The sequence below is a fragment of the Fusarium subglutinans genome (genome assembly GCF_013396075.1).
Source record: "Fusarium subglutinans strain NRRL 66333 chromosome Unknown NRRL66333_c0000051, whole genome shotgun sequence".
Classification (NCBI taxonomy): domain Eukaryota; kingdom Fungi; phylum Ascomycota; class Sordariomycetes; order Hypocreales; family Nectriaceae; genus Fusarium; species Fusarium subglutinans.
In genome coordinates this window covers 111,573-139,286 of record NW_023502114.1, presented here as the reverse complement: position 1 = coordinate 139,286, position 27,714 = coordinate 111,573, and the positions used below count along the sequence as shown (strand labels likewise).

Genomic DNA, 27,714 nt, shown 5'->3' with positions numbered 1-27,714 from the left:
TAGCAACGTGTCCAGACTTACCAGAGGCTACTCGGGAAACTAACTCATGCACAAGATCGCCCTTATGGTAAGAATTCCAGGCCGTCGTGGGAAAATTGTAACTGCTAGTATTTATATCTAGTGACTAACCAAAATCAAATCAGGTTTATAGTTCGTGCTAACTACATGGCTTCTTTCCACGAGCAAAAAACAATTGCTGCTCACCACCAATCTCTCTTGGTACTTGAGACGGCGCCGAGGCCAATTTCCACGCCCACTCTTCAAGTCCAGCGTTATCATACGAGCCTTTTACTTCATTCTCTTGAAATCCCATTCTACTAATCGTTCCTAGCGTTTGATTTCCTGCCTGAGCACTGCTGCCCACCGAGCTGGCAACCCAGTCAACGATAAGTAAAATTCCTCCTGGTCTCAGCCGTTTTGAGAGCTGTAATATCATGTTATCCGGGTCTTCGATATGATGAAGAGCCATACACATGACTACGACGTCAAAATCAAAGAATCCTGGCGTGTCGATCTCGGAAGACGGTGTCAGCTCGGGATCGATAAGATCGGCCTGAATAGCTCGCATTTTTGTCGAGGTGTAGCCTGATTTCAATGCCATTTGGTTGTACTGTTCTACCATTCCTGATGCTATGTCCATGCCTCTCACTGTAGACATGAATGGGGCGAGCGCCTGATAAAAATCAGTATAGAGTTAACAGCTACCGTCGTTGGATCTTACCCGAGACGCGACACCATCACCGCAGGCGTAATCTAACAGTTTTGTCGGTCTTGAAGATGGTGGCTTGATACCAATCCAGTCTATGTTCGCGCGTAGCTCTTTTGATATTTGATTGCACAGTTCAATGATCCAAGGCCATCGAAATAGCGCTAGGGGAGCATTACTGGCACAAGTTAGTCCTTGTGATAGTCATAGCAAGGAAAGGGTCATACTTGTAATGAGCTTTGTTCTGTTCCCCCATTGACCTCGGGACTTCGTGAGAGGGGCCATGGTGATGATGATGAGTATGGTACTGCAGGTGGTGGTGATGGTGGTGGCAATGGGGTATATCCTCCACGGGTTCCTGCTCCATTCTGACAATAGGTCCAATTATGGAATTGCTGATATATATAGTGTACTCAATCCAAGTTTCACGAAGTTCAAAATAGTTGAAGACGAGACTTTGCGAGCAAAAAGCTTAGTACTTAGGTATCTTGGCTTAGCGACACCAACAGGGTTGGTAGATGAGAACCCTGATGGGCCCTTACATTAGTCTGTCAAAACACGCGACAGATGAGTACATATCACAGGGAGAGCTTCAGGATATGTCCCTGTCTCAAATTGACTGATTATTGGTGCTTTTATTGTCTTGAAAGGTCAGATTGTCATGACTTGACTAGGTATCCTGTTTATTGCCACGGGTTAACCAACTTCATTGCTTGGACGGAACACAATGTTAGATAATTAACGACGATTGTTTCAACTCAACTATTGGTGGCATAGTTTTTGATGTTGCTGAAACATCCTTTGAAGAGTTCGTTGGCTCCAAGTAAGTTATCATCAGTTTGCCTTCAATCATTTCATGTTCCCCTTCACCTTTTAATCGTCAAAGATCCGTCGATATCTGGAACTCAAGATATAATTTGATGGTACGGAGGAGCTATCGGAATGAGACAGGAATTACACTTATGTAGTCGACTGTATACTGACTGCTCTTCTCCCTAGGAAAGGCTATCGAAGCTTGTTGCGGAAGTCCTACGTAAACAGAACAATCGATCCAGTCTTCCCGTTGCTACAATATCAAATATGGAGTGCTCCAGGGTATCCAATCAAGACATGGATAAAGGCTACCTACAGGGGTATGATAAGCTCCAACTGCTTATCAGACTTACTACCCCAATCTTCCCAAAATGATTATTTTCTACCCCAACAGCTATCCCGCAATCATGACTAACTTCTCCAATGTTACATGGGGTTCAGCGACCAGCAACGTCATATTGTAACAAGACAACTGAACGGGGGGAGGTATCACGTGTATTGGAGAGATAATGAACACAAATTCCTCATCGAATCATGACTTGAGCACGAGTGTTGACCTATCTCGAAGTCGAATCATCTTTCATTCTGTCACAAATCCTGCATCATGACTGGCTTAGCGCAAAGATATGAGATCAATGCTGACATGGGAGAAGGCTTCGGCCGATGGAAAATGGTAAGATCTATCAAAGACAGTGTTTGTTACCAGTTACTAACAAAGTTGTAATAGGGTCCAGACGAAGAACTTATGCCTCTCATAGATGCAGCAAATATTGCATGTGGTTTCCACGCTGGTGATCCGTCCATCATGCTCAAGACAATTCGTCTCTGCAAGCAACATGGCGTCAAAGCTGGTGCGCATCCCGGCTTACAAGACCTCTTTGGCTTTGGACGCCGAAAAATGGAAATTGACCCCAAGGACATGTATGCAATGGTCTTGTATCAAGTCGGAGCCCTAAAGGCCATGTTGGACGCCGAAGGTGTTGAGCTTTCTCACATAAAACCTCACGGAGAACTCTTCTTCTACATGCAAAGAGACAAGGGCATAATGAGAGCTGTACTAGAAGCTTGTGCAACTTTCAAAGTTCCTGTATACGCCTGCCAGAACCCGGAACAAGAGGCCATGTGTAATGAGATGGGCGTTCCGTTCCAAGGAGAGGTCTATGTTGATATCGACTACTCACCAGAAGGAAGGCTTGTTCCTTTTGCGCAATCCCATCCTGTAACACCGGATTTATGTCATGAACGGGCGTTTGGTGCGGCTATGAAGGATACAGGGAAGGACATTAATGGCGATGCATTCAACTTTGGATTCAAGGGGAAGCCGTTCAGCATATGTCTGCATTCTGATTCGCCGACTGTGTTGGAAAATGCGAAGCTGGTTCGACAGGCAGTGGATGAAGCGAACCGAAAGAAGTTTTCTTCACAGAAAACCAATGGCCATAGGTTGTAGATATTATCCTAACAGGATGAATACAGAAGGAAACCTGGTTCTCATAGAAATTGAAAGCTAGGTAACAGACTGATTTGCATGATTTTGAAAACCTGATAACTTTAAATATTCACTCTGAAAATGCTTACATTCTATAATCGTGATTTGAACCTTTAACTATGCCCAAGCAGCAGATCGGCAGACGAGACGTACCGACAACATGGCTGCCTGACACACCACCCAGTGAGAACTTGACTCGTTCTTCGCTAAGAATGTTCATAAGATGGCCAGAAGTCCAGACCACTCAATTTGCCCTCAAAGAATGCCGGTCCTGGCCACACATGACGAGCTATCAATGCGGGGATAGTAGCTTAGCTCCTAGGCCCCTGTCCCTCATATCAAGGGTCGCGCGATAAGAGTCGAAAGGTTGGGGTAGAAATAGGTTGTCTAGATTGCCTATCGCAAGCCACTTCGTCTAGTACGTGATAATAGGGTAGTATAAATCATATAGATGTCTCGATGATCTGCATGGCTGTGGTGGTTTAAAACAAGGTGCAGTCTTTAAGTACTTTTCTTCTCAAAATCCACAGAATTCTCATTGCTGTCCCTTTGTCTTGTTGATATTTATTTCGTGATCAAATACCAGTGCAATGACTTCTGGAGTCGCCATTCCTGGAACCGTCCAGCTCGTTGATGTCCAAGGCATCTTCAACGTGAAGCATGGCCAACAATCACGCGACATCGTCCTCGTTCCGCAGCCCACTGATGACCCCGATGATCCTCTTCGTTGGAGTATCCCCCGAAAGACAAGGAATATCATCTGCGCCATGGTATGGTGCTTCTTCGTGGCTGCTATGATTTCTGGCCTGTCACCAGCATACATCTTGATCGAGGAAGACACGGGTATTTCGATCGCTGATCTGAGTACTGGCAATGGCATTCTATTCCTATTCCTCGGCTGGGGAACGATGATTACTCAATGCGTTGCTCTTACATATGGCCGACGCCTCACTCTTATTGTTTCTGTCATTCTCACCACTGGAATCACTCTTTGGACTGCGTTCATCAAGTCAAGAGGAGAGTTCTTCACCAACCGAGTTCTCCTTGGTATCTGTGCTTCGCCCCAAGAGACTCTCATCGAGGTCATTATTGGAGACATCTTCTTCGCCCATGACCGAGGCTTCTACATGGGTGCCTATAGCTGGACTCTATGGTGCGGCGCGTTCCTTGCACCCGTCGCATCTGGCTATGTTGCCCAGGAGCTCGGCTGGCGATGGATCCAGTATATCCTCGCCATAATCGGAGGAAGCGTTGCCGTCATCACCTTCTTCCTGTTTGAGGAGACCATGTTCTACCGCCATCACGACGTCGGAACCCTGTCTGATGCAGCTGCGCTCGACCCAGCTACCATCAAAGCCTCTGCGACAGTCGGAAAAGACATCGAGACTCCGTCAGAGATGCAAGACCCTTCAGTCCAAGATGAGAAGTCTACATCAAAATCTATGGAGGCAACAGCGTATACAACAGGTGAGAGCGAAAAGACCTATATGGGGAAGCTCAAGGTCTGGGGCTATCACGACTCGCGACAGCCTAGCACCTTCAAGCTCTTCTTCCTCCCCATTCGTCTGCTCTTTTCGTTCCCCGGTATCGGCTTTGGTGGTCTTCTTGTTGGTGGAATCCTTGCCTGGTACAACGTCGTTGGAGGCTCTCTAGCTCTGATCCTGGGGAATCCTCCTTACAACTTTAGCGCCAACAACATTGGACTCACGTACCTTGCTTCTGTTGTTGGCGTCACTATCGGGTGCTTCCTTTCGGGTTGGATGTCAGATTCCCTAGCCTTGTTCCTTGCCCGTCGAAATGGAGGTGTTATGGAACCCGAGCAGCGTCTCTGGACTTGTCTTGTCGCGCTTGTCATGCATCCGGCAGGCTGTCTATTGTATGGCGTTGGCGCTTCGTATCATATCCACTGGTTTGGAGTTGTCTTTGGCCTCGGGTTGATCTGCGTAACTCTTCCCATGGGCTCCAATCTCGCCTTCACTTATATCCTTGACACTTACAAGGAGGTCGCCGGCGAAGGTCTTGTATCGACCATCTTGATTCGCAACATGATGGGTATGTACACACTTCAATCACCATATCTTCGCTACTAACACTATTCAGGTTTCGCATTTGGGTACGCCGTGGTTCCAATGATTGAGAACCTTGGACTTCGCAATGCCTTCATCCTCATTGCCGTGCTGGGAGAGGCTGTCTGGTGCACTGCGATCATGATGATATATGTTGGCAAGCCTCTGAGAAGATGGACCGCGCATTCTTATTGGAATCTCATTGAGCATTACGGCGCGACTGCTCATTGATCTTGTGTCTCTCAGGTACTAAGCTTCAATGGTGGCAAAGCAGAGCGTCAATGTCGTCCTGCCAAGTAGTCTCTTTCTTCTAGCTAGTTTGAATCAAATGATGGCATTTTTAATTGAGCAGCGTCACATCCTGATCGCATTTGTTAACCTTGAAGCTTGATACGTACCAACGATTCTCAAAGTCCCATGTAAATACTGGCATGATACCCTCTGTTTGCTTTCCAATACTTACTTAATTATGGAGATACGGGTTTCAGCATCTCTCAGCTCGAAAACATTAGCCTGCTACCAAATGTTTCTGTAATAGCCTCTATAGATCATCGCAGCACTTGTACATCCGTATCCCTTTTGGTCTCGATGAGCTCACTGACATGGGAATCATGTTACACTTTCCAATTTCTACCCCAATGGCTTGCCGTAATAAGAACAAAAATCCCGTGTGCCCGAATTCTTACCTCTTTTGATCACCCCGCGTTGGGGTAGATAAGCTATCGAGATAGTGCTTCTTGACCTGGAGGTGGAGAGGCTATCCCCAGTTTTGATAACACCTCCAATCTGCCGCTCTTCAACTCATACGTTTATCCCATGGTTTTGATCAATTCATAATAAGTCCAATTTTTCGGACATTTACCCAAAAACTACCTTTCTTCTCACATCTGTCTTATCGTATCTTGTTCCTTTACTGAACCCTCCAATTCGCCTCCGCCGCAGTCATGGGTTCACTTGACTTACACCCACTACAACACATTAACAAGGTGTTAATAGCGAATCGCGGCGAGATTGCTGTTCGCTGCATAAATGCCTGCAGGAAACTTGGACTTAATACTGTTTCAGTTTTCACCAATGCAGATGCAACTTCTTTGCATGTGAAGTTGGCAGACGAAGCAATCCTTTTGCCGGGCGAGGATGGCTCGGCTTATACAGATGGGTAAGCAGAGAGGATTCACCTTATCAACTGACAGCATCTAATTATCAATGGATTATAGGGATGCCATATTGGACATCTGCAAGCGTACAGGTGCAAATGTTGTATTTCCCGGATATGGCTTTCTCAGTGAAAACGCAGAGTTCGCTGACACGATTTCATCTGCTGGCATCGTTTTTGCTGGCCCCTCCACAGCTTCAATAAGAGCCATGGGCCTAAAACACGAGGCCAGAGGTATTGCGCAATCGGCCAATGTTCCAATCATCCCTGGCACTCAACTATTAGCGTCTGCTGAAGAAGCTACCAAAGCGGCGACAGAATTGGGCTTCCCGGTCATGCTGAAGGCCACTGGAGGCGGCGGTGGCATGGGCCTTCAGATCTGTAATTCAGCAGATGAGATTGCTAAGGCGTTTGCGATGGTCGAAAGTCGCGCTGGTACACTCTTCAAGAACAAGGGAGTATTCTTGGAGAAGTACTACCCTCGTTCTCGCCATATCGAAGTCCAAGTGGCAGGCAACGGTGAGATTGTTGTCGCTTTTGGAGAACGCGAGTGCTCGCTCCAAAGACGCCATCAGAAAGTAGTCGAGGAGTCTCCGAGCCCATTCTTGGAACGCCACGCAGGACTACGCGAAAGAATGCTCGATGCGGCCATCAATTATGCACTCCAGCTGAAGTACAAGAGCGTTGGTACAGTCGAGTTTCTTGTTGACGACGACACTGCGCAGTTCTTCTTTCTCGAGATGAACACTCGATTACAAGTGGAGCATGGTATCTCTGAGCTGTGCTACGGAGTTGACCTGGTCGAGTTGATGTTAAGACAAGCAGATTATGAACTTCAAGGCCAACTTGGCATCCCTTCTGAGACTCTCAAGGGCCTTGGCAGACCGCAGCCCCTTGGTTCAGCGATCGAAGTTCGTGTTTATGCCGAGATACCGCTCTGCAACTTCGCACCCAGTCCTGGTGTTCTCCAACACGTCCACTGGCCACAGGGCCATGGTGTGAGAGTTGATACTTGGGTCCAAAGCGGCCAGAGAATCACTTCTCTTTACGATCCATTAATCGGTAAGGTTATGGTACATAGCCCCGACGGTCGAGAAGCTGCGCGACGCAAGATGCTCGCAGCACTGGCGGATACAAAACTTCAGGGAACACAGTCCAACCTTGAGTACCTCTCTGCAATTCTCGATTCTGAGCTATTCGCAAGCGGGAACACCCTGACCAATTCGCTATCGACTTTCGAGTTTAAGAGTTGCTCCATGCAAGTCCTTGAGCCTGGTGTATCCACCACCATCCAAGATTATCCAGGACGCGTCTCTGTTGGACACGGCGTGCCCCCAGGAGGACCCATGGATGATCTTAGTGCTCGGATAGCAAACATTTTGGTCGGCAACGATGAAGGAGTTGAGTTATTGGAGGTGACCCTATCTGGTCCCAAGTTGCTGTTTCATGAGGCTGCGATTGTCAGCGTTTGTGGTGCCGAGCTTCCCATTGCGGTCGATGGTAGCCCACAGCCGCTATGGTCCAGACTTGTGGTCAAACAAGGCCAGACTTTGAGTCTAGGTAAAGTCACTGGAAGTGGTGCGCGAGCATACCTCGCTGTTAGAGGTGGCTTTCCCGACGTCCCAGCGTTCCTCGGGTCCAAGTCAACCGCCCCAGAGCTTGGGTTCGGTGGCTACCAAGGTCGAAAACTCCAGACACACGATATCCTCGCCTTAAGCCCTGATTCCAAGGTGCAAGCAGCTGAAGCGACAACGTTCACCCTTCCATCCTATCACGTACCCAAATTCGGAAGTACCACTATCTGCTGTATCGATGGGCCGTACGGCTCTGATGATATCCTCACAGAAGAGGGATCGAAAACGTTGTATGAAGGGGAATGGAGTGTCAGCCATAACAGCGGCCGAAGTGGCATACGCTTGCAAGGTCCGCGATTGAAGTGGGCTCGAACATCTGGAGGAGGTGGAGGATCACACCCGTCTAATGTGTTCGAGTACGGGTATCCCAATGGTGGCGTCAACTTCACTGGAGAGTCTCCCATCATATTTGCTAATGACCGACCTGATCTCGGTGGCTTTGTCTGCCCAACGACGATCTGCTCTGGGGAAATGTGGAAGCTCGGTCAACTCAAGCCGGGCGACACCGTTCGGCTGCAGTCAGTGTCATACGAGGATGCTCTGAAGATCACTCATGAGAAAAAAGCCTATCTCGAAGCTTTGACAGCCTTCGCTAATGGAAAATCTGGGGATGTAAGTGCTCTCCAAACGACCGTCGCCGCGAAGGCCCCATCCTCTATCCTCCATCAGTCACCCGCAAGGGGCGCACATCCCCAGGTAATATATCGTCAGGGAGGTGATACCAGCATAATCGTTCAGTATGGTCACCAGACTTCGGACTTGCGAAACACAGTCTGCGTCCAACTGCTCACTCAACAGCTGGCAGCAGCAAAACTGCCCAGTGTGCGAGGCGATCCTAACATTGCCACCCTCACTGTGCGCTTTGATCCAGCCCATATAGATCGTTCTGAGCTTCTCCATCACCTTCTGACCTTTGATACGAGCATTGACGATACTAGCGGGGTGAAGATCCCTGCTCGACAAATAAGACTGCCTGTCTGCCTCGACCACTCTTCACTCGAGGAGTCGGCGCAGCGGTATATGGAAAGTATCAGACCGACAGCTGCATATCTCCCAGACAATGTCGAATATCTTCGCAAGAACAATGCTCTTGCGACGCGCCGAGACGTGTTGGACTCTCTTCTCAAAACCCCATGGTTGACTGTTGCCGTTGGTTTCTTCGTCGGAACACCGATCCTATTCCCTCTCGACCCATGGCGGGTGTTGACAGGTCAGAAATATAATCCCAGTAGAGGCTATACGCCTAGTGGCTCGGTAGGATTGGGAGGGTCAACAGTCGCCATATATCCTGTTGCTGCACCCGGAGGATACCAACTTATGGGCCGAACACTTGGTGGCTGGGATTCAACAGGTAACCGGCCTGGCTTCTCTCCCAAGAAGCCTTGGCTATTCAACCACCTGGATCTAGTCAGTTTCTATGAGGTGACTGAACAAGAATATGACAAGATGGAGCGAGATTTCGAGGCTGGTCAGTATACTTTTGACATTAGCGAAACATCCATCGATATGGACCAGTACATCGCCAAATTTGATTCAGCAGAGAAGGATCCGGAGTACCAAGCATGGCGAGAGCGCCAATCAAAGGCAGCTGACGAGCTTGCTGCACTGGAGCAGAGGCTGTTCGATGAATGGACCATCTCAAAACAATCTAGTGGTGGTGCAGATGACGATGGCGAGATTGACTCGGACGAGGTTGCTGTTATTGAGTCACCTGTAAATGCGAATGTCTGGAAGGTCCTCGTCAAGCCTGGTGATATCCTGGAGGCAGGACAGACTGTAGCGGTTCTTGAAGCTATGAAGATGGAGATCAACTTGGTTGTTGGCGAAGACCAGGTCGGCGCTGAAGTAGTCAAGGTTGCTCAACCACCGGGAAGTGTTGTAAGCCCGGGAACGATCGTTATAAAGGCCCGGAGAAGATAAAAGTAGATCATAGTGTACACTAAATTGAGGAAGCAATTAGTTAGAAAAGTCGCTTAATGCAAAGAGGTTGAGTAATCGAGAGATTAAACTTTGGCTAAGGTGCCTTTATCTGGATAATGGGGAATAGTGCTGCGAGGTCACTGTATGTCACTGGATTTTAGCGGTCGTAGTTACCGGTTTAGCGGTGATACCGTCACGTGGCTCCACTCGACCGGGCCGGTCTCAAGGGCCCTGAGACCAACCCCAGTTCTTTTGTCAGTTATTGACTACGCTCCACGAACACTCCCTGTCTGGCCTGCTTGGTATGAAGATCTTGAAGCTGACCAATGTTGATGCCCCTCCCCCTCAGACTTATCTCACGTCGCCACTTCTGTATTCAACGATGCAGTCCACTATACAGCACCGATGATATCACGGAGTACACGTCCCACTTTACACCATGAAAGGCAGACCTCGGCTTCCTGTGCCTCTCTGCAGGTTCTGCAATAAGGAGTTCAAGAGACAAGAACATCTCGAAAGGCACATTCGTACACGTAAGTCACTATACTGGATGCTGCTGTTGGATTGAGGCTAATCACTCTACAAGATACGCGTGAAAGACCATATGGGTGTCCATGCGGCCGAACGTTTACAAGACAGTGAGACGTCAAGATCCGCCTATCTGGGGACAGTACTGATCATACTTTTAGAGATCTACTGAATCGTCATCGCCGACTTTCTCAGTGCTCTGTCAACGGCCCAGGGAAACAAGCAGAATCAAATCTGGCTATATCCCCCGACGGGGCTGTGACAACTTCACCCTCTATCTCACAAGCTAGCGATGAAAACAACCATCACAGCAACCAGCTACCGTCTCAAGGAAACCCCTCTAATTTAGTGCCTATGGCAATCTCTCCCCAAACCATGTCTTCCCAACAAGATATGATGAGCCGATTTTCAATTCATGAGCGGCCACTAGTTTACCAAGAGCAGACACCAAGCCATATCCTTGAGCCACCGAAAGATCCCATACACAGCAGCAATGTAACCCCGGCGGGCGCTTTGGATAATCTTGACTTTATGCAATTCGAGTCGTTCAACGCAGATATGTTTCCTGATGAGATGGACATGATCAATAGCTATCTCGGGGAGGTTCTTCCCCCTGAAGACTCGCATCAAGGATTCACACCGGATACAGCAAACTTTTTTACTCAGTCTTTTATTCCCGACCCAGTTCTTGCGCCTGCTCCATCGAGCCAGTTACAGTTAGAGGCACCTGGTCGTATAGAAGTGAGCAGCACGTCAACGTCGACTCTACCTTTTTGCCAGAAACGACAAACCCAAACAGCTCCAGTTCGAAACAAGGTTGACAGGTTGTTGGATACTACAGAAGACATTGTAGCAACAAATCCCTGGGCTGTATCGGCTGCTGCTCATGAAAGGCTTTCCATAGAGTTCTCGAAGCACAGGTCAGATATACCCCAATCATTTACACTTCCTAGCAGACATGCGTTATCTCGATATATCGCAAGCTGGATACGAGGTTACCATCCACATTTACCATTCGTCCACCTTCCGACTACCAATCTGGAATCCATGTCACCTGTGCTTCTCTTGACACTGGCAGCTACAGGATCATTCTATGGATTTGAGCACCCTCAGGGGTACGCCATGTATTTCGTGGCCAAAGCTATGATCAACCATGAGCTAGAGGACAGACGCCGTGCATCAAATCGCCATATTCTCAACGGCTTCCCCCGTTTTGCAGCTCTCCCTACAAGCTCTACAGAAGTCTACGATCCACCAACAAATCACCCTGCGGTTTTATCCAAATTCGATATTGAACTGTTGCAATCCTTGTTGATTGCCGTGATGACTATGTCGTGGCTAGATGGACCACTTGCAGAAGAGGCACTCGCTATGAGTAGCCAGTTAACTACTCTGACCCGCGACATCCTGAAACGTCTACCAGAGGAAAATGCTGATGATACATGGGAGAATTGGGGCCGCGATGAAGAGAGACGACGCACCCTTCTCTCGGCATATTTCACATTGAATATTCAAACCATCTGCTTCAACGTGCCGCCTCAAATGACAGCTACAGAGTTTAGCTTCGAACTTCCTTGCTCCGAAGTTGAATTCAACGCGCCGGACTCGGAAACATGGAATCGTGTAAGACGAAAGGTCGACCCACGCAAGCTCAACTTTCGGTCATGCTTTAAACAATTGCTATCTGGAGAACCACTATCCAAGGAGGTCTCGGCAACAGAGTTTGGCAATTATATGCTTATTCAGAGTTTGCTGATACAGATCTACTTTGAGCGCCAAGTATCGTCTGCCCTGTTATCTCCATCGCCAAGTCTGTCAGAGAGTACCATTGCGACTTATGCTGCTGCACTCGGCGCGTGGCAATCTTGCTGGGACTCTGCTATCGAATCTGCCCCCGATCCCTCCTCTAGGAATTCGCCTCTACCTTTCAACTCGACTGCGATGCTCCGACTGGCTCATATTCATCTTGGATTTGGCCTCTACAGTCAATGCGAGTTGCTATCTCGAGATCCTATCGTCAAAGCTCAAGTATTCGAGTCGTATCAGAATCCATTGCCCTTGCGTGCCCCACATCTTGATCAAGCTGTTCTTCATGCTATCTACGCTTTGAGGATACCTGTGAGAGTCGGCATTGCATTCGTGGCGCGTGGCCGTACGGGTCATTGGAGTGTCCAGCATGCTATCAGTCACTTTGGATGCGCCCTTCTACTTACCCACTGGCTTGAAAACATTTATCAGCTGGTTCTATCGGATGGTGCGTCAGCTCTCAGAGAGGAGGAAAAGCGCCTGCTTTCTATGGTCGACCGTCTAGTCGAAGAAACTCATCTAGAGGCTTCGCTAGGTCCCAAATCCGATTTTCCTGGCAGGATAAGACGTTTGGCTATTGCAGCAGTGAAGCTTTGGGCAGAAACTTGTAAAGGCATACAAGTCTACGAGATCGTCCATGTCGTTGGAGAAACACTCTCGCTAGTGGCAGAATCACTAGAGAAGCAGATCTAGGTTTTGAACCAGAAGAGCCCGGGCTTAGTTGTCTGTAGATGCGTGTGTAATTCCAATAGCGTGAAAAGGTTAGGGCTTCAAGGTTTTATTCTCTAATGGGAGTGTTCCAGCCGGAGTTTGAGCCAACAGTCCCCAGAGCTACATCATAGACTATCGCGGAGAACTTTGAATGTGTTATAATATCATTGAGTACTAGAAAACCTCCTTGGTGTTCAAATATTTCACAGTTACAAGCACTGCGTTACATGGCAGAATAGCCTGCACTGAACAAATAAGTTAGAGTTAAACTCCGCTATTGTTCGGATTCTTATGTCTTTGTTCGAGAGATCCGATGTTATTACATTTCTTCATGAAAGAACACTTGCTCGCATGTTGATCCTGGACAACTGGTGCGTTCTGTTAGCCGGGCAAGTACATTTCAAAAACCATATATAATGCACTCCCTAACCCGTTACTATCATTCAGTCCCAGTAACAAATCCATCCAGTATTCTCGATCGCCCTTCACCTACACCTCCTGGTCCACCAATTACAGCAACCACACCAAGAGACAAATCCCAAAACAAGTCATACGGAAAGTCTTGCTAAGTTCACTGTGTTGATTTAAGCTCTCAGCCACAAGTCTCAGCGGCAGAACTACCATCTTGAAAGACTCGGTCAAAAACAGTTTAGCATGTGCCGCATTCTTAGACTCCAGTATTCTTGCTCTAGCAATGGCGAACCCCATTACATGGAAAATGCCCAGGGTGCATTACTCCCTTGCAATGACAGACACGGCTGTTTAATAGAGGATACGTTAGCACTGAAGCCAGGATCTGACACGAGTCCACCAGGTTCCCCTATCGAAAGGGAGTACGCTATTGTGAAGGTTGGAGGTGATTGCGAGAAATGCGCCAATAAAAAGGCCAGGAAGATTGAGGAGGATGATAAGGTCTTTGTTGAAATGACTTCTGTAGTTGGCAGAACGGAAAGAGATTTACACGGCATGATGAGGCGTTGTGGCGAGATTTATGCCAGCGACAGGAGGCGAAGGTTGAATAATGTCAGACGCGATTCACGCGAATATCGCCCCAACGATACCTGTTCTTCAGGGTCCTGCCAGGATCAGGTTCATGTTTCTCGCGCTGGTCTGAAGGGATTGTTCTGTAGGAGGCATACTTGCTCTGCCCAGGAGTTTGATTGTTTCTCAGATGTTTCTACTACAAGGAATGGTCCCCAATACTCCATATACTGCCCTCGACATACTTGCAGTAGAAGTGGATGTGGACTTCAGATCATGAATGAGGTTGCTCCTCTCTGCAAGAGGCATCACGATGAGCTTGAATTGTCTATTTCTACTCTTCGCCGACTTCTTTGAGAATCCCATGATATCTCAGCAAGGCATGCCTTGGTCGAAATAACCCAGCAAAAGAAACACTATACGCCGCCTTGAAAGTGTGACTCTCACTCCACAAACTAAAAGGCCTGTCAGTGGGAAAGAATGATAGTTACGTATTTATAAGAGACGGGCTGGTCTACCAAGGGCTTGGGGTCATAATTTCATATATATATATATAACGGTTGGAGGCTATAACGGTACGGGGCTGGTTTTCTTACTCTATATAAGGTACCTTCCACCTAGCAGATGATCTGTACTATATAGCACACTTAAACACATTTCCTTTCCGTTACTGGTACATTAGATATCCTCTTAACTCGACTACTTGATTGTTGTAAAGCATTTATAGAGTAATACTTAATATCTAACAGAGATAATGAAGTTTATAGTAGTCACCGACAAAAGCCTCCCGGAACATGTATCATCCTATATAGCCTGCCACAGCGCTGGAAGCTGAATCCTTGCTGTTACATGCTTCAATCCTTGGTAGATATGATTTGAGTTGGATTCGCGTCCCTGCAGTTTTCGTTTAAAACATATTTTTTCGTTATTCTCATATAGTCCCAAACTCCCTATCCTTTTCCGAAGCTTCCAGCGTCACAAAAATCACCTATCAAGATTGATTTTTCCCAATCCAAATTCCATTTTGACTGATCCCTCTATGAAGTCTCCTTCTTCTCCTCAGCCTTATCATCTCCCTCCTCAATCTCAACTGACCCAACAGCAGCGCTCAAGCCACCCTCTTCTTGGTTCTTTTCCTCAAGCTTCTTGGCAGTTGACAAGAAGTACTCGGCAACGTCATTCTTGTGGTTGAAGTACGCCAAATCGAGAGGAACGTAGTTCTGCTCGTTTGCCAGCGCGGGAGAAGCGCCTTGCTCCAGGAGCAGCTTGATGACGTCGAGGTGACCGCCTAGTGCTGCCCAGTGAAGACCTGTGTTTCCGGCCTCGTTTGCCTCGTCTAAAAATGCCTGCTTCTGCTCCTTTGGCTGGGTATCGAAATATTGGATGAGTTGTCTGACGATTTCTACAAGGTGTCAGCCTGGTATTATTTCACAGCTATGTGCAAAAGCAGGCCCTAGGCCTCGCAAATTTTTATTTTCTCAGGGTTGGACATACCTAGGTGGCCATTTCCTGTCGCCATGTGTAAACATGTTGACTTGTTGGAAGCATCTTGAGCAGCCGCTACAATCTCAGCAGGGCTGACATTCTCTCGTTCCGCCAAGCTCTTGAGAGTCTCAGTCAAGTCTTCCTGCTCTCCTGCTCGTGCAAAGTAAATGAGATCATCGATCTCTTCTTCCGTGAGTTTGGGTGCCATGATGATGCGCTTGAGGATGTTTTCATGTCAAGAATATAAAATTTTATGAAGGTGAGGGGACTGTGTGGTTAGATACCCCGCTATTTTCGCACCGTGTGGAGTGTAGATCGCTGCAGGGTAGTCAATTTCAATTTTCATACTCGATTTCACGGAAAAGGGTGAGGAAACAGACAGCTAGCCGCCATGGTACATAAATCATGTTCCTCTTTTGCCTTGAACATAAACTCCTTCACCACAGATCATAGCAGATTAACCTTCAACTATTCCATGCAATTCAGATTCTCTCGCTAATGAGTGCTTCTCCGATTTCACCCTCTAGCCATGAACACAAGTCCCCAGACTCATCGAGCCACTCAATTTCTGCTTTGACACCAAGCATCATCATCAGTTGCAACTCGAGTCGTAGTTCTGAGCCTTCGAGCTCATTTGGAGAGTGAAAGCTGGTCTTCTTCAGTGTTGAGATAGCTGCTGCCCGCTCTCTACTATTCAGATAGGTGATAGGATCACGGCACTGTATTGATGTGATAGACGCATGGCTTGGCTGTCCGTAGTTGCTGAGTGAGGTGTTGGTATTACCACGAGAGAGATGCATTGATCTGATACCAAGCCACCGCAATGCCTCTATACCGAGATCAGCTTCGTGGCTTAGTCTTTCGGATCCGTGTCGGTAGCATCGTAAGATCTTGACGCCGTCGGGATCATAGTCAAACAGTCCCAGGAGTGGCAGTTGGGGGTGCTGTGTATGAACAAAATTCAGAAACGAGCGCGTGGTCAAGTCGGGGTATCCTTTGGCCTGCTTGAGTCAGCTCAGACTTCAAGAATCACATTGTCCAAGCATACTGTGACAAGCACTCCAGGACCGAAGATGCAGGTTCTCCAAAACTGAGACGAGCAGAGAGATCGAAAAACGGCCTTCACAAGTCAGCTTCGCTGAAGCGACGAAGACTTTGTACGTCTTACATCTTTCTCAATGACAAGGATCCATTTGATGTGTTGAACGTCGATGCTTGAGATCGACTGAACAGTCGGGATAGCAACTCCCTACATCACTCAGAATCGAGCAAAGAGTCACAGCTAAGATTCCTTACCAGATCTCCCGAACAAGGGTTCAGCGTACTCCCATTGTGGAAGCGGATTAGCAACGGTCCAGCCAGGGCACCCTTTGATGCCGCAACCTGTTCCAGTTAGTTGAAGTACTATGGGAGCTTTTCACAAGGCGCACGATATTCAGATCCCCCCGACCGATACCAAGATTGAAGGCAATGTCATCAACGAGGTCATCTACTTGGCCTTGCTTCTCAAAGAGATGCTGGTGTTGGTAAAATATGTGGCTGCATACGGATCATTAGTACATCCCTTGCACCTAGGGCCAATGCACTAACCGCTTGGTTAGAACGGTGCCAGATACAAGAGCATCATGTGATAGTTGAAGAATGAGAAGTATGCGCGCTGCGACTTGTTAGTCAAATTAACAGAGACAACTCTGCCGAAACCTGACCAAACTTGACTGCTTCCTGCTGGTTACGACCCGGGAAGCGAACCTGTTCTGGCTGTGCGTTTGCGGCGCGACGTGTTGACCTTCGTGCAGAAAATGGAATTGAGAGCTCTTGTCCCGCAGCTAAAGCACCGATGATTTGCGCAAGAATATCCTCAATGCGTGTGACGACTGTTCCAGCATTGGGGTTGTTGATTATCGTATTCGTATCAGTATTCTCGTTCGCTGTCGCTGATGATGTGCGATTAGCTTGGGGACTCTGGGCTAGTTCTGGTATAGCAATTGATTGAGCAATTTCTGCCTCTTCGTTCATGTCTTCTTGGCGCTTGTTAAAACAAGCTTAGAACTTTGGTGATTTTCGTAAGTAAAGTTCAAGATCTTCCGAATACGCAGTAGAGTCGCAATGTGTGATGCTGCTATGTGGAGGTTTTCAAGATTGTCCAATCCCGAGAGTTAATTGATTTTCAGGGGCTTGACCGCTAGACATGGGGGATATGATATGCTGCAGGTGCCACCAGAAGACGGCGGGCCCTCCCGTACGTCGGGGCGTACAGCGGGCTGGTAATTCCATCCGGCCCCGTGTTATAGTTTAGTTTTAAAGCATGTATGCTCATCTGGGAGTTTGTCATGATCACTCCACTGCTCTTCTCAGAATTGACCCACGAAACCTGCCATTGAGACCATCGAACTGCTCCAAACATGGTCGCAAATTCTACTGGACGTGAGAGCAGCGCGCTAAAGTCGCGTAAGCGCGCTGCTGACTCCGAGTCGGAACCGCTGTTGAAACAGGGTCAGCCATTCCCCAAGCAGCCTCGTATCAGTTCGCAGTTGGACACGACAAGATGGAGGCTCAAGGACGACGACAGCCGTCACACGTGGCACTACCTTGAGAATGACGATGACGCGAAGGAGTGGCCACAGAGTTATGCCGAGAAATGGTACTTGAATTTGCCTCTGGTATGTTCTTTGCCTTCCCCTATCAATCTCAACTGACATGTCGGGCACAGGATCTCCCTGACCTTCCCACCCCCGAAAACCCATTGGCAGCCGCAGAGAATGGTCTCGACTTTTTCGAAAAGCTTCAACTCCCCAGCGGGCATTGGGGTTGCGAATATGGCGGTCCTATGTTCCTCCTCCCCGGTATCGTCATGACCTGGTATGTCACCAGGACTCCAGTTTCCTCTGCCAAAGCGACCGCGATCTATAAATACATATCCGCACGGGCGCATCCAGTGGACGGTGGCTGGGGTCTACATATCGAAGGCGAAAGCAGCGTCTTCGGAACACTGATGAATTATGTGGCCCTTCGACTTCTCGGCGTCGACCCTGAGGACCCAGTTCTGGTTAAGGCCAGAGGAACCCTACACAAGATGGGAGGAGCATTGTATGCGCCACACTGGGCCAAGTTCTGGATGGCTGTTTTAGGACTCATGAGCTGGGATATCGTCAACCCTGTGCCACCGGAATTTTGGCTGCTTCCTGATTGGGTTCCTTTCGCGCCATGGAGGTGGTGGATTCACATTCGAATGGTTTTCCTACCAATGGGTTGGCTATACTCGAAAAGATGGAGCTGCGAAGAGACTGATGTGATTCGATCACTGAAGAAAGAAGTATTCCTTGAGGATTACGCCAAGATAAACTGGTCAGCCCATCGCAACAGCATTGGCGTTATAGACAATTATCACCCCAAATCATGGTTTCTCAACGCCGCCAATTGGGTGCTTGCCAATATTTGGATGCCCTATTTGCGACCCAATTTCCTCAAAGAGAAAGCCGAAGCATGGGCCAGCAAGCAAGTCGATATGGAGGATGCTAACACAGGCTATGCCTGCTTGGCCCCTGTCAACGCTGCTATGAACACTGTTTTGTGCTATGCTCGCGATGGTCCTGATAATTATGGTGTCAAGAGGCATATAGAGCGACTCGAAGAGTACCTTTGGGTCAAGGACGAGGGCATGTTGGCTAATGGCACCAACGGCGTACAATGTTGGGACACGGCATTCTTGATTCAGGCAGTTTTCGAGGCCGGCCTTCATGAGCATGAAAAGTACCGACCCATGCTCATGAAGTCACTGCACTACTTGGAACGCCAGCAGATTCGAGAGGACTGTGTCGACCAGGAAGTGTGCTATCGTCAACCCCGAAAGGGTGGCTGGCCATTTAGCAACAAGGATCAGGGGTACGGTGTCAGTGATTGCATTTCAGAAGCACTAAAGGCAATTATTCTTCTGCAGAAGGTGGGCGGCCTTCCCGAGGTTCTCGAAGATCGACGTCTTTTCGACGCTGTCGATACTCTGCTCCTATACCAGAACGACAATGGTGGCATGTCCTCATACGAGAAGCGACGAGGAGGCGAGTGGTTGGAAATGCTCAATGCCGCTGAGGTCTTTGGTCGTATCATGATCGAGTACGATTACCCTGAATGCACAACAGCTTGCGTGACAGCTTTATCCATGTTCAACAAGCACTGGCCAGACTACCGAACGGACGAGGTCAGGACACTTATTCGGACGGCCGCCGAATGGATCAAGTCCAACCAAGGACCCGATGGTAGCTGGTATGGAAGTTGGGGTATCTGCTTCACATACGCTGGTATGTTTGCCCTTGAAAGCATGAAGCACATCGGTCAGACATATGCAACAGGCGAGAACTCTAGACGTGGTTGCGATTTCTTCATCTCCAAACAGAGAGCTGATGGCGGATGGTCAGAAAGCTACAAGGTACGTACACGGATTTTGCTTCACGGCTCTTGCTAACAAGAATAGGCTTGCGAAACGATGACATACGTCGAACATCCCTCAGGCTCCCTCGTTGTCCAAACAGCCTGGGCTCTGATTGGACTGATGGAAGCTGAGTATCCTCACGTGGAACCCTTGAGACGAGGAATCCAGTTCATCATGGACCGTCAGAAGCCCAACGGAGAGTGGTTGCAGGAGGCAATCGAGGGTGTCTTCAATAAGTCATGCATGATCTCTTATCCAAACTACAAGTTCACCTTTACCATCAAGGCTTTGGGCATGTTTGCGAAAAGGTTTCCCGAGGAAAAGCTGGTACCAAGCTGGGCGGTCGCGCAGAATGGAACGAATGGGGTGAAGACAAATGGTGCTAAGACAGTAGAGATAAAGTTGAATGGCGCAAAGCCAAATGGTGTCAAGACCAACGGTGTCAAGGGCAAGGGTAACTAAAAGCTAGACGGTCGGATACGATGATGCATGAATAATAAGGTAGCAATGAGAAGGCGACTGTCGAAGTTAAGCCCTCGAAAATAATCTTAATCACGAACACACCAAGAATATGCATTTCAGACACCACCATGACGACATAAAATATTGTCTGGCCCTAGGATTCTCCCCTTTCAAATTGACTTGTGTACAGGTAGTCCAATGGTTTCTGACCATTCATCCGCTTCTCAACTCTCCCACTCCCAAATCTAAAGCTATACCAAGTGTCGCCCCGACCTAGGTCATTTCCCGTATTGCCCATCTCCTTTCATTATCCTCCTCCAACACCTGTCGTTTGATCAGCCTCCTTTCAGTGTGTACCGATCCCACTCACGTCGGCAACACATACCCTGACAAACCTACAGAGATGACACTACCAGCTTCTTCTTCTTCTTTACACCATCGGACCAGCCGATGAATGCAATGAAAAAGAGAGTTCGCACGCCAGAAGCATACTGAGAGTCAAAAAATTGTGCCCTTCCACTCCGATACCTTGAACATCAGAGTGGGTAATTGACTGTTGGTCACCAGGGTCGCGAGCAACACACAGGATAGCCAATATCCAGCTGCGGGCGAGAAGCGCAGCATGAGGAAGAAAAGAAGAAAAGATCGAGTCCAGGATGGTCTGGCATCTTTTTGTACCTTGGCAGCATACAGCAACTCCTTCCCCAGGAACGAACGAAGGCTGTTCGCTTCAGTCAGTGGAAGGAACGTAACGAAGCAAGATGGCCGTCGAAAACTGCTGGGAGTACCTACCTATGGCCCGACGCCCAGAGAGTTTGTTTAACAGCCTGGCAGGAACACAGATTGTCATATTCTCATCATGAGAAGGCACCTCTGGCCTTCCAGTTGTCAGGGCTCCCGTCAAGTGAGGCGCGACTACTGACCAGATCTCAAAGAAGGCAACTAGCAGGCCGCAGATATTGGCCGTGGTCAGTTCTTTTAAGTTCAGGTATTGCCTCTTAGTACCAGGTAACAACTTGAAGCGGAATATTGCCTGAGAAGAGCCCTATTTATTGCGTATGAAAGACCAAGTAATACCTCGATGGTATAAATCAGGAAATTAGGTAGTGGCCGGCATTGCCCAAAGACAGCAGTCCTAGGTCTCAAGCGTCAAATAGGTTATGATGCATATGGTAGGACATAGTAAGAATACATTCCCAATAACTCCTTGAAACAGGATGATTAAAAAACCTCAATACTACGAGAATTCAACTTGATAAAGTCGTGCTAGACATCTGTTCAACCACCGAGTATAAAACAACTCGAAATATCAGCCATAATTAACACGAGGTGACGAGTTATTTCCTGTAAGCAACGAAACAGAATGGTTGGTCCAAAGTATGGGAAATACTTGTACAATAGCTTTGTAGAGCCTGGCTTTGCAACAACTTTATTGTTAGAATGCGACGCCCAGCTAGATGATTCGCTCAGGGAACCATAAGAGGATTGTCTGGAAGTAAATAAAGTACTAGGTACTCATCAATACGGAGTAGATCCTGGAGTTAGTGTGTACTGCTCGTGTCTCGGTAACTTGGGCACCCCGCGGGAGCAAGAAGACTTCTGATGCTAAATTGAGGTACTAAAAAATACTACTTAGTCTAAGATCTTCTAAACCTGTACTAAATTATACCAAGTTTACCTGAGGCTTGCCGATCATGCCTATAGAGGTCCTAAGGCACCAGAGCTTCCACTTACACAGCGCGGGGGCTAACATGAGCTGCCTGCATCATGCCCCACCAAAGCTTCCAGAACCAACCATTCCTCACATCCAACTTCAACCTTAAACCTTCCTCCTTCGCACCAACTTTCAACAATACCAACTCACCCCATTGCCGCACTGCAAAACTTCTTTCTCCTTAAACCCTCTTCTTAAACCCACACATTGCAGTCTATCATGTCGCACATCACACTGGCCCAGCAAGGCCTCGCTGCCGCCGAGGCACGCAACTGGGATGAAGCCGTGGAGAAGCTCTCAACCGCCTTGAAGGCCTCGCAGAACCCTGCTTGGCTCGTCGCCCGATCAAAAGCCCTTATCAACAAGAAGCGCTTTCAAGAGGCTCTTGACGACGCCAACCTTGCTTGGCACACTGCATACCAACGAAACAAGCGGCCCCTCCTCATCGATGCCCACTACCGCCGTGCTGTCGCTTACTTTCGGCTCGGCCAGTATGCCAACGCCGATGCATGCTGTATTTATGCTATGCGCTTAGTCAAAGGCTTTCCTGCAGTGGAGAAGGAAGATCCCGCCAAGAAGAACACAGACGAGAATGGATTCTATAAGGTGACATTGAGGGATGCTCAAGAAGAGTCAAAGACCGACGATATCAACAAGTCACAAGGAGGGGCGGCAGGTGCGCTGGGAGCACAAGGCAATGACGTTGCTAATGCTAAAGAGTGGCGCATTGCGAGCACTCTGCGAATGCAGATCCTGTTCGCCATGGACAAGCTTCCAGAGAATGACCCTGCACGCAAGCTAACCACGACCAACAAACCCGAATTGAAGGAGCTATCGGATATGGGGAGCAAGAAGGTCGAGACTAAGGAATCTGCTGCTGCCACACAGACCGCCGCCAAGCCTACAGTGCCCGCTGATACCCCAGTGCGACTTCAGGAATTCCAGAACGATACCACTATGACCGTATCCATCTTCTCCAAGGGCGTCAATAAGGAGAAGCTCCAAGTCCAGTTCAGCCCCAAATCAGCTCATCTTGATTCCATCATTTGGCCCAGCGGCGACGAGAAGCCATTCACACTTGATCTGTGGGGTGAGATTGACACAGATGCATCAACATACAGGGTGACGCCCAACAAGGTTGAGCTAGCACTCAAGAAAAAGACACCTGGAAAGTGGGCGCAGGTCAAGGGAGAAGCAGGAGATTCTGCTCCAGATGCTGCAGCTGATGAGGAGGCGGAGTAAGTTTCCTAAGTTCCCAATCGATACAGCTTACTAACTTCCCCAAGAAAACTCAAGGTTCTCAAAGACGCCCGAAAGAAGGCCATGGACGATGCCGCGGCGGAGGCTTCTGCTCAAAAGAAGGCTGCAGAGTCTACCGAAGCGAAAGACGAGGCCCCCGCCACGCAAGACTCTTCCAAGCCAGCATACCCCTCATCGTCTCGTACTGGACCCAAGAACTGGGACACCATTGGCGACGATGTTGACTCTGATGAGGAAAAAGACGTCAACGTGTTCTTCAAGAAGCTTTTCAAGGGCGCCACTCCTGAGCAGCAACGAGCCATGATGAAGAGTTTCACTGAGAGCAATGGAACAAGTCTCAGCACGGATTGGGATGACGTCAAGAATAGGACTGTTGAGACGGTGCCCCCTGAGGGTGTCGAGGCCAAGAAGTGGTAGATGGCAATCGTTCATGAGCCAAGGATGGGAGTTATTGAGTTACGAGTACTGAGCAATGATTCATGACCTATGGTGTTTGGTGGTTTATTTCGGCGTATCGGCAAGGTAATAGAAAAGCAGCTCAATCTGAGCCATCAATTGAACCAATTCGTAATTTTCGCTATGCCGTACGTGTTCTATATTCTATCCCAGGTTCAACACCTCATAGTCCCTTTCTCCCAACTCCGCGGCTCCTTTTCTCTTCAATCCATCAACGACGCTTTCAACTTGTCCCGCTACCTTGTCAAACCACTTCGACGCCTTCAACTCCTCATCCTCTAGCGCACGACTCCATTCCTTGCCGTTGCGATACTCCGCTGCTAAAGCTTCAGGCACATGGAGAACACGACTAACGAGATCTTCTCGTCCAATGTACGCTCCTCTCAACCATCTCGATCCTCCACCGACGTCAAACTGATTCCTTCCATGCATGACCCTCATGTTATCGAAAAGCACACACTCTCCCGGCTTCATCTTCATCTCAAACATGGCATCGGGATCGTTTATCAGCCCATCGAATAACTGGGCTGGTTCAAGCCACGCTCTTGCGTCAACAGCTGAAACCTGGAATTGGTTCTGGAACGGCGGGCTCCAGTATACAGCTGCGAGATTTCCATCTGGTCCAACATCAAACAGTGATCGCTGCTGACGATAGAAGTATCCGTGTTTCTCATAGTGATATGGGATCTTCACACGAGCGAGGTTCTTGACTGTCGGGGAGTTTTGTAGCCACAGTAGCTTTCCTGCGAACAATCCATCACTAAATAGTGACTCTCCGCCGTTACATGAATTCTCCATGCAGTGAAGAAGTTGGATTGCTGGCGGGCTTTCAAGGTATAGTAAATCCTGATGAAGACCAAGGTAACCGCTTGTGTACGCTACATTCTCGGCGTCTGGCTTAGCGCGAACGTCGAAAGTGCGGCCGTAGAAGGTTTCTTTAATATTTGCAATGCGTGTTGTAATATTGACAATGGAGTTCTCATCGTGCGGTACGTTCTTGAGAAACACAAGACCAAGGTTCGATAGGTCGAGAAGAGTATGCCAGAATGCATCATCGCCCTTCATAAACTCATGATAGTCAATCTTTCGTACACGTTCCTGGATAGTCGCTTTGTCCCAGAACGTACGCCCAGTTTTGGGATACACTGCGTCTTGTCTCGGGTATGGCATCCTCTCAACTGGTGCATGGCCAAGTGCTTTGTCGACAGTACTCCAAGGAAGAATCATCTCGTGATCTTTGTACATGTCGTTCTTGAATGAGATGCGCACGCCGGTTGAAGTCGTGTGGATGCTGTCAATGGCGATGTCGGAGGGAATTGCTGTTGTCGCAAAGCTCTTTTGGCCAGAGGCTGGATCGACGCATGTTGTGCATGTACAGCTATCGCGAAGAATGGTGGCATCAAGGCGTGTCCAGCCGCCATGCTTCTGATCTTGGATCTGGATGAAACGGTCTCCGCTGGAGATGGTGAGATTGCTGTCTTTAGCTGAGAGGGTTATAGTTGGCTCAAATAACGGGGGTATCCCAAAGTTCTTCGTCGTGAGAGTCCGTCGATGGGCAAGACATTGTGAGTTTGTTGATTTGAGGCTGATCCTCTGAGCACTTGCTCGAGTTGATGAGAGTCCACGGGGAAGAGCTCTACAGCTGTAAGCTGCCACCCTTTGAAGGAACATGGTAACTAGAGCGACCTTCTACTAAAACAAACAAAACGTACAATCAAGAAACGAAAGAACTCTATATGGCAAATCAAGATTGAAGCTGAGCAAGGATCTATATCTATATAACAACAACGGCGGCCATCCTCGTACCTCGGCCAAAAGGGAGACATTGCTTCATGTGGGGTTTCTCGGCTCTAAACCCCGCGTTGTTTGGAGCTGGACCCAGCGATGGCTTCAGTCAGAAGCAAAAATGGCCTCATGTGGTGATGCGGTGCGACACCAACGAGGCTGACATTTTCACATACTACGTAATACGAGCAGATGATCGAGTCTCAGATATTGTATGTTCATGAGCCCTCGAAGAGGGCATTGATATTGATTTGATGGCATAATACATAGTGTACAGTAGATCGCGAACGCCTGATAGCCTATTCCTGTGCCCAAGAGCATTAATCCACCAGTATACCATTACACTTCCGTTATATCACCAATTCATCGCGAAGCGTCCAGCGATCAGCCTCTGTTTCTATTGGCAGACCATCGCTTCACCATCACTTCTCTGACTTTGTATAGCTTCAATGCTTCAGCGACTCCCTGCTCCAAAGCCTTCTCAAACTTCGAAGGTGGTGGTACATCAACATATACCAGAACAAGACTCTTGGTGACGTGCGACAGAACACGAACCGTGCCATGGAGCCACTGCCATGTCTTCTGAGGGTCCTGTTTTCCAGCCTCTTTCCAAAGGGCATCAGAGTAAGATGGGACAACGATTAGACCGAATTCGGCGTGGTCAAAGACCGGGCCCTTGGCATACAGCAGCCAGTCCACGCCAAACTTGATGCCTGCACGAGGTACCCAACCAAGAGATCTGAAATAATGATACACTGCGTAGTGAATGAGGAAGTTATCGTCAGGCTGAAGCGCGGGATCCGCAGGTTCAACACGAGGTGGGAAGTAAGAATGTTGCCTGAAGAGTCTTAACAGATCCAAAGACGAGAGCTGAGCACCGGAGGCAGGATCGGTGACCGTCAGAACACCCAAACCGAAGTTCAGAAAGAAAGCCTCCTCCGGTGTTAGCTGGAGGTGTTCCATATTCTTCAGCACGGGCTTGCTAGTGCGCTCCAAAGAGTTATCCGCATTGGATCTGTTCAAAGCCACAGGTGATGCGGCGCGAATATCGGCAAGGCCATTGGCTGTGCCATTCGATGTCGAACGCTTAGGGCTAGGGGGATCTCCGAAGTGAAAGGTAGTAGATTCCACTGTTGGCGAAAATCGTACACTCTTACGTCGCTTCTTAGGCTTGGTGTTGTCTTCTTCGTCTGACGAAGATGCAACCACGGAAGTGCCATTCACAGCATGGTGAAGAACTCCGTTCGCAACTGGTTCCATAACATGACCATTGAGGAGGGTATCCACAGACAAACCCATCGCCGTTGGATGGAGTCTGGATATTCCAAGACCATCAATCTCTTCAGCTGTCTCGATGGCAGACTCTTCGACAATTTCTGCGGCAGAGTTCGGCATGCCTAGAATAGTTGCAGGGCACACAGGCGAAGCATGCGTGGGGGTGGACACAGGCAGGTTGACAGGCTTGATAGGCATTGGCTTAACAATGTCTACCAGTGAATTTGGCAGGGCCAAAAGGGCAGCAGGGCTGACAGGTGACTCGTAAGTTGGAAGGGCAGCCGACAGCGAAGGAGGTTTGATGGATCTGGGCCCTGCGATGTCTTTCGACTCTCTGGCACGTAGCTCTCGTTCCTTGGCTTCAAAGGCTTTGGCTTCTCGTGCCTTAATCTCTCTCGCTTTGACTTCTTCCGCTTCCTTGCGGCGGGTTTCTCGGATCGCCTCTTGTTCGAGACGTGCTCGTTCCCACTTGGCACGCATACGCTCTTCTCTTCTCTGCACAGTCATAATCTCGCTGACGTGTGCATCAGCTAGTCCTTGACGAACTTGTTCACGCTTTAGCCAAGCTGGTTCACTTCGACTAAGACTACCCTTTCCGTAGAAGCCTTGCTCCCACAGAGCTCGGGTAGAAACATCATCCGTGATGTGGACAGATGATGTTGCAGCAGACCATACACCATTATGCACAACCGAAGGTTCCGCTTTGGGCGGAGACCACAGTTGGCCTAACCACGCATACGCGACATGGAAGAAGGATATGGGGTTGTTAGGATAAAAGGCCGGCAAAGGGAATGTTCGGATCGGTGCCGGAAGGGCGTAGATCTGATGCAATGGCGGCCCTCGCTGCTGGAATTGCCGCTTGTCGGCGGAATCCGTGGTAGACAGGGTACCAACGGAGACGGTGTTTGATGATTGAATCTCAGCCATTTCTCGCCGGGGTCATCTTGGTCTTGACAGATGTCAGTTTGTTTTTCAGAATGATGATGAATGCATTCAAGAATCATGTTTTTTTGTTGCTCAGATACCGTTGTAGTCTATAAT

At 48.5% G+C, this 27,714-nt stretch overlaps 10 protein-coding genes across 10 annotated transcripts; 5 read left to right on the top strand and 5 right to left on the bottom strand.

Moving 5' to 3' along the window:
* Positions 1–157: 157 nt before the first annotated feature.
* Positions 158–991, bottom strand: FSUBG_5275 (uncharacterized protein; the record flags this gene model as incomplete). Its single annotated transcript, XM_036683354.1, has 3 exons — positions 158–673; positions 722–801; positions 934–991. 3 exons carry the CDS (start codon positions 989–991, stop codon positions 158–160), a joined length of 654 nt encoding a protein of 217 aa, XP_036539195.1.
* A 1,132-nt stretch (positions 992–2,123) lies between these two features.
* On the top strand, positions 2,124–2,969 carry FSUBG_5274 (Lactam utilization lamB; the record flags this gene model as incomplete). Its single annotated transcript, XM_036683353.1, has 2 exons — positions 2,124–2,192; positions 2,247–2,969. 2 exons carry the CDS (start codon positions 2,124–2,126, stop codon positions 2,967–2,969), a joined length of 792 nt encoding a protein of 263 aa, XP_036539194.1.
* A 629-nt stretch (positions 2,970–3,598) lies between these two features.
* FSUBG_5273 (HOL1 substrate-H+ antiporter) lies at positions 3,599–5,305 on the top strand (the record flags this gene model as incomplete). The annotated part of the gene is made up of 2 exons (XM_036683352.1): positions 3,599–5,060; positions 5,109–5,305. 2 exons carry the CDS (start codon positions 3,599–3,601, stop codon positions 5,303–5,305), a joined length of 1,659 nt encoding a protein of 552 aa, XP_036539193.1.
* A 713-nt stretch (positions 5,306–6,018) lies between these two features.
* FSUBG_5272 (DUR1 2-urea amidolyase) lies at positions 6,019–12,811 on the top strand (the record flags this gene model as incomplete). Its single annotated transcript, XM_036683351.1, has 5 exons — positions 6,019–6,233; positions 6,292–9,742; positions 10,231–10,317; positions 10,371–10,454; positions 10,508–12,811. 5 exons carry the CDS (start codon positions 6,019–6,021, stop codon positions 12,809–12,811), a joined length of 6,141 nt encoding a protein of 2,046 aa, XP_036539192.1.
* Positions 12,812–14,847: 2,036 nt separating this feature from the next.
* On the bottom strand, positions 14,848–15,503 carry FSUBG_5271 (ankyrin repeat-containing protein; the record flags this gene model as incomplete). Its single annotated transcript, XM_036683350.1, has 2 exons — positions 14,848–15,212; positions 15,305–15,503. The coding sequence occupies 2 exons, from the start codon at positions 15,501–15,503 to the stop codon at positions 14,848–14,850; spliced, it is 564 nt and encodes a 187-aa protein (XP_036539191.1).
* A 274-nt stretch (positions 15,504–15,777) lies between these two features.
* Positions 15,778–17,311, bottom strand: FSUBG_5270 (meiotic recombination SPO11; the record flags this gene model as incomplete). The annotated part of the gene is made up of 6 exons (XM_036683349.1): positions 15,778–16,239; positions 16,464–16,544; positions 16,592–16,678; positions 16,726–16,834; positions 16,886–16,952; positions 17,002–17,311. The coding sequence occupies 6 exons, from the start codon at positions 17,309–17,311 to the stop codon at positions 15,778–15,780; spliced, it is 1,116 nt and encodes a 371-aa protein (XP_036539190.1).
* A 386-nt stretch (positions 17,312–17,697) lies between these two features.
* Positions 17,698–20,183, top strand: FSUBG_5269 (lanosterol synthase; the record flags this gene model as incomplete). The annotated part of the gene is made up of 3 exons (XM_036683347.1): positions 17,698–17,955; positions 18,006–19,718; positions 19,764–20,183. The coding sequence occupies 3 exons, from the start codon at positions 17,698–17,700 to the stop codon at positions 20,181–20,183; spliced, it is 2,391 nt and encodes a 796-aa protein (XP_036539189.1).
* A 1,933-nt stretch (positions 20,184–22,116) lies between these two features.
* FSUBG_5268 (SGT1) lies at positions 22,117–23,574 on the top strand (the record flags this gene model as incomplete). Its single annotated transcript, XM_036683346.1, has 2 exons — positions 22,117–23,135; positions 23,184–23,574. The coding sequence occupies 2 exons, from the start codon at positions 22,117–22,119 to the stop codon at positions 23,572–23,574; spliced, it is 1,410 nt and encodes a 469-aa protein (XP_036539188.1).
* Positions 23,575–23,757: 183 nt separating this feature from the next.
* On the bottom strand, positions 23,758–25,284 carry FSUBG_5267 (gamma-butyrobetaine 2-oxoglutarate dioxygenase; the record flags this gene model as incomplete). Its single annotated transcript, XM_036683345.1, has 1 exon — positions 23,758–25,284. One exon carries the CDS (start codon positions 25,282–25,284, stop codon positions 23,758–23,760), a length of 1,527 nt encoding a protein of 508 aa, XP_036539187.1.
* Positions 25,285–25,782: 498 nt separating this feature from the next.
* FSUBG_5266 (tRNA-splicing endonuclease beta chain) lies at positions 25,783–27,600 on the bottom strand (the record flags this gene model as incomplete). The annotated part of the gene is made up of 1 exon (XM_036683344.1): positions 25,783–27,600. The coding sequence occupies one exon, from the start codon at positions 27,598–27,600 to the stop codon at positions 25,783–25,785; it is 1,818 nt and encodes a 605-aa protein (XP_036539186.1).
* Positions 27,601–27,714: the final 114 nt, after the last annotated feature.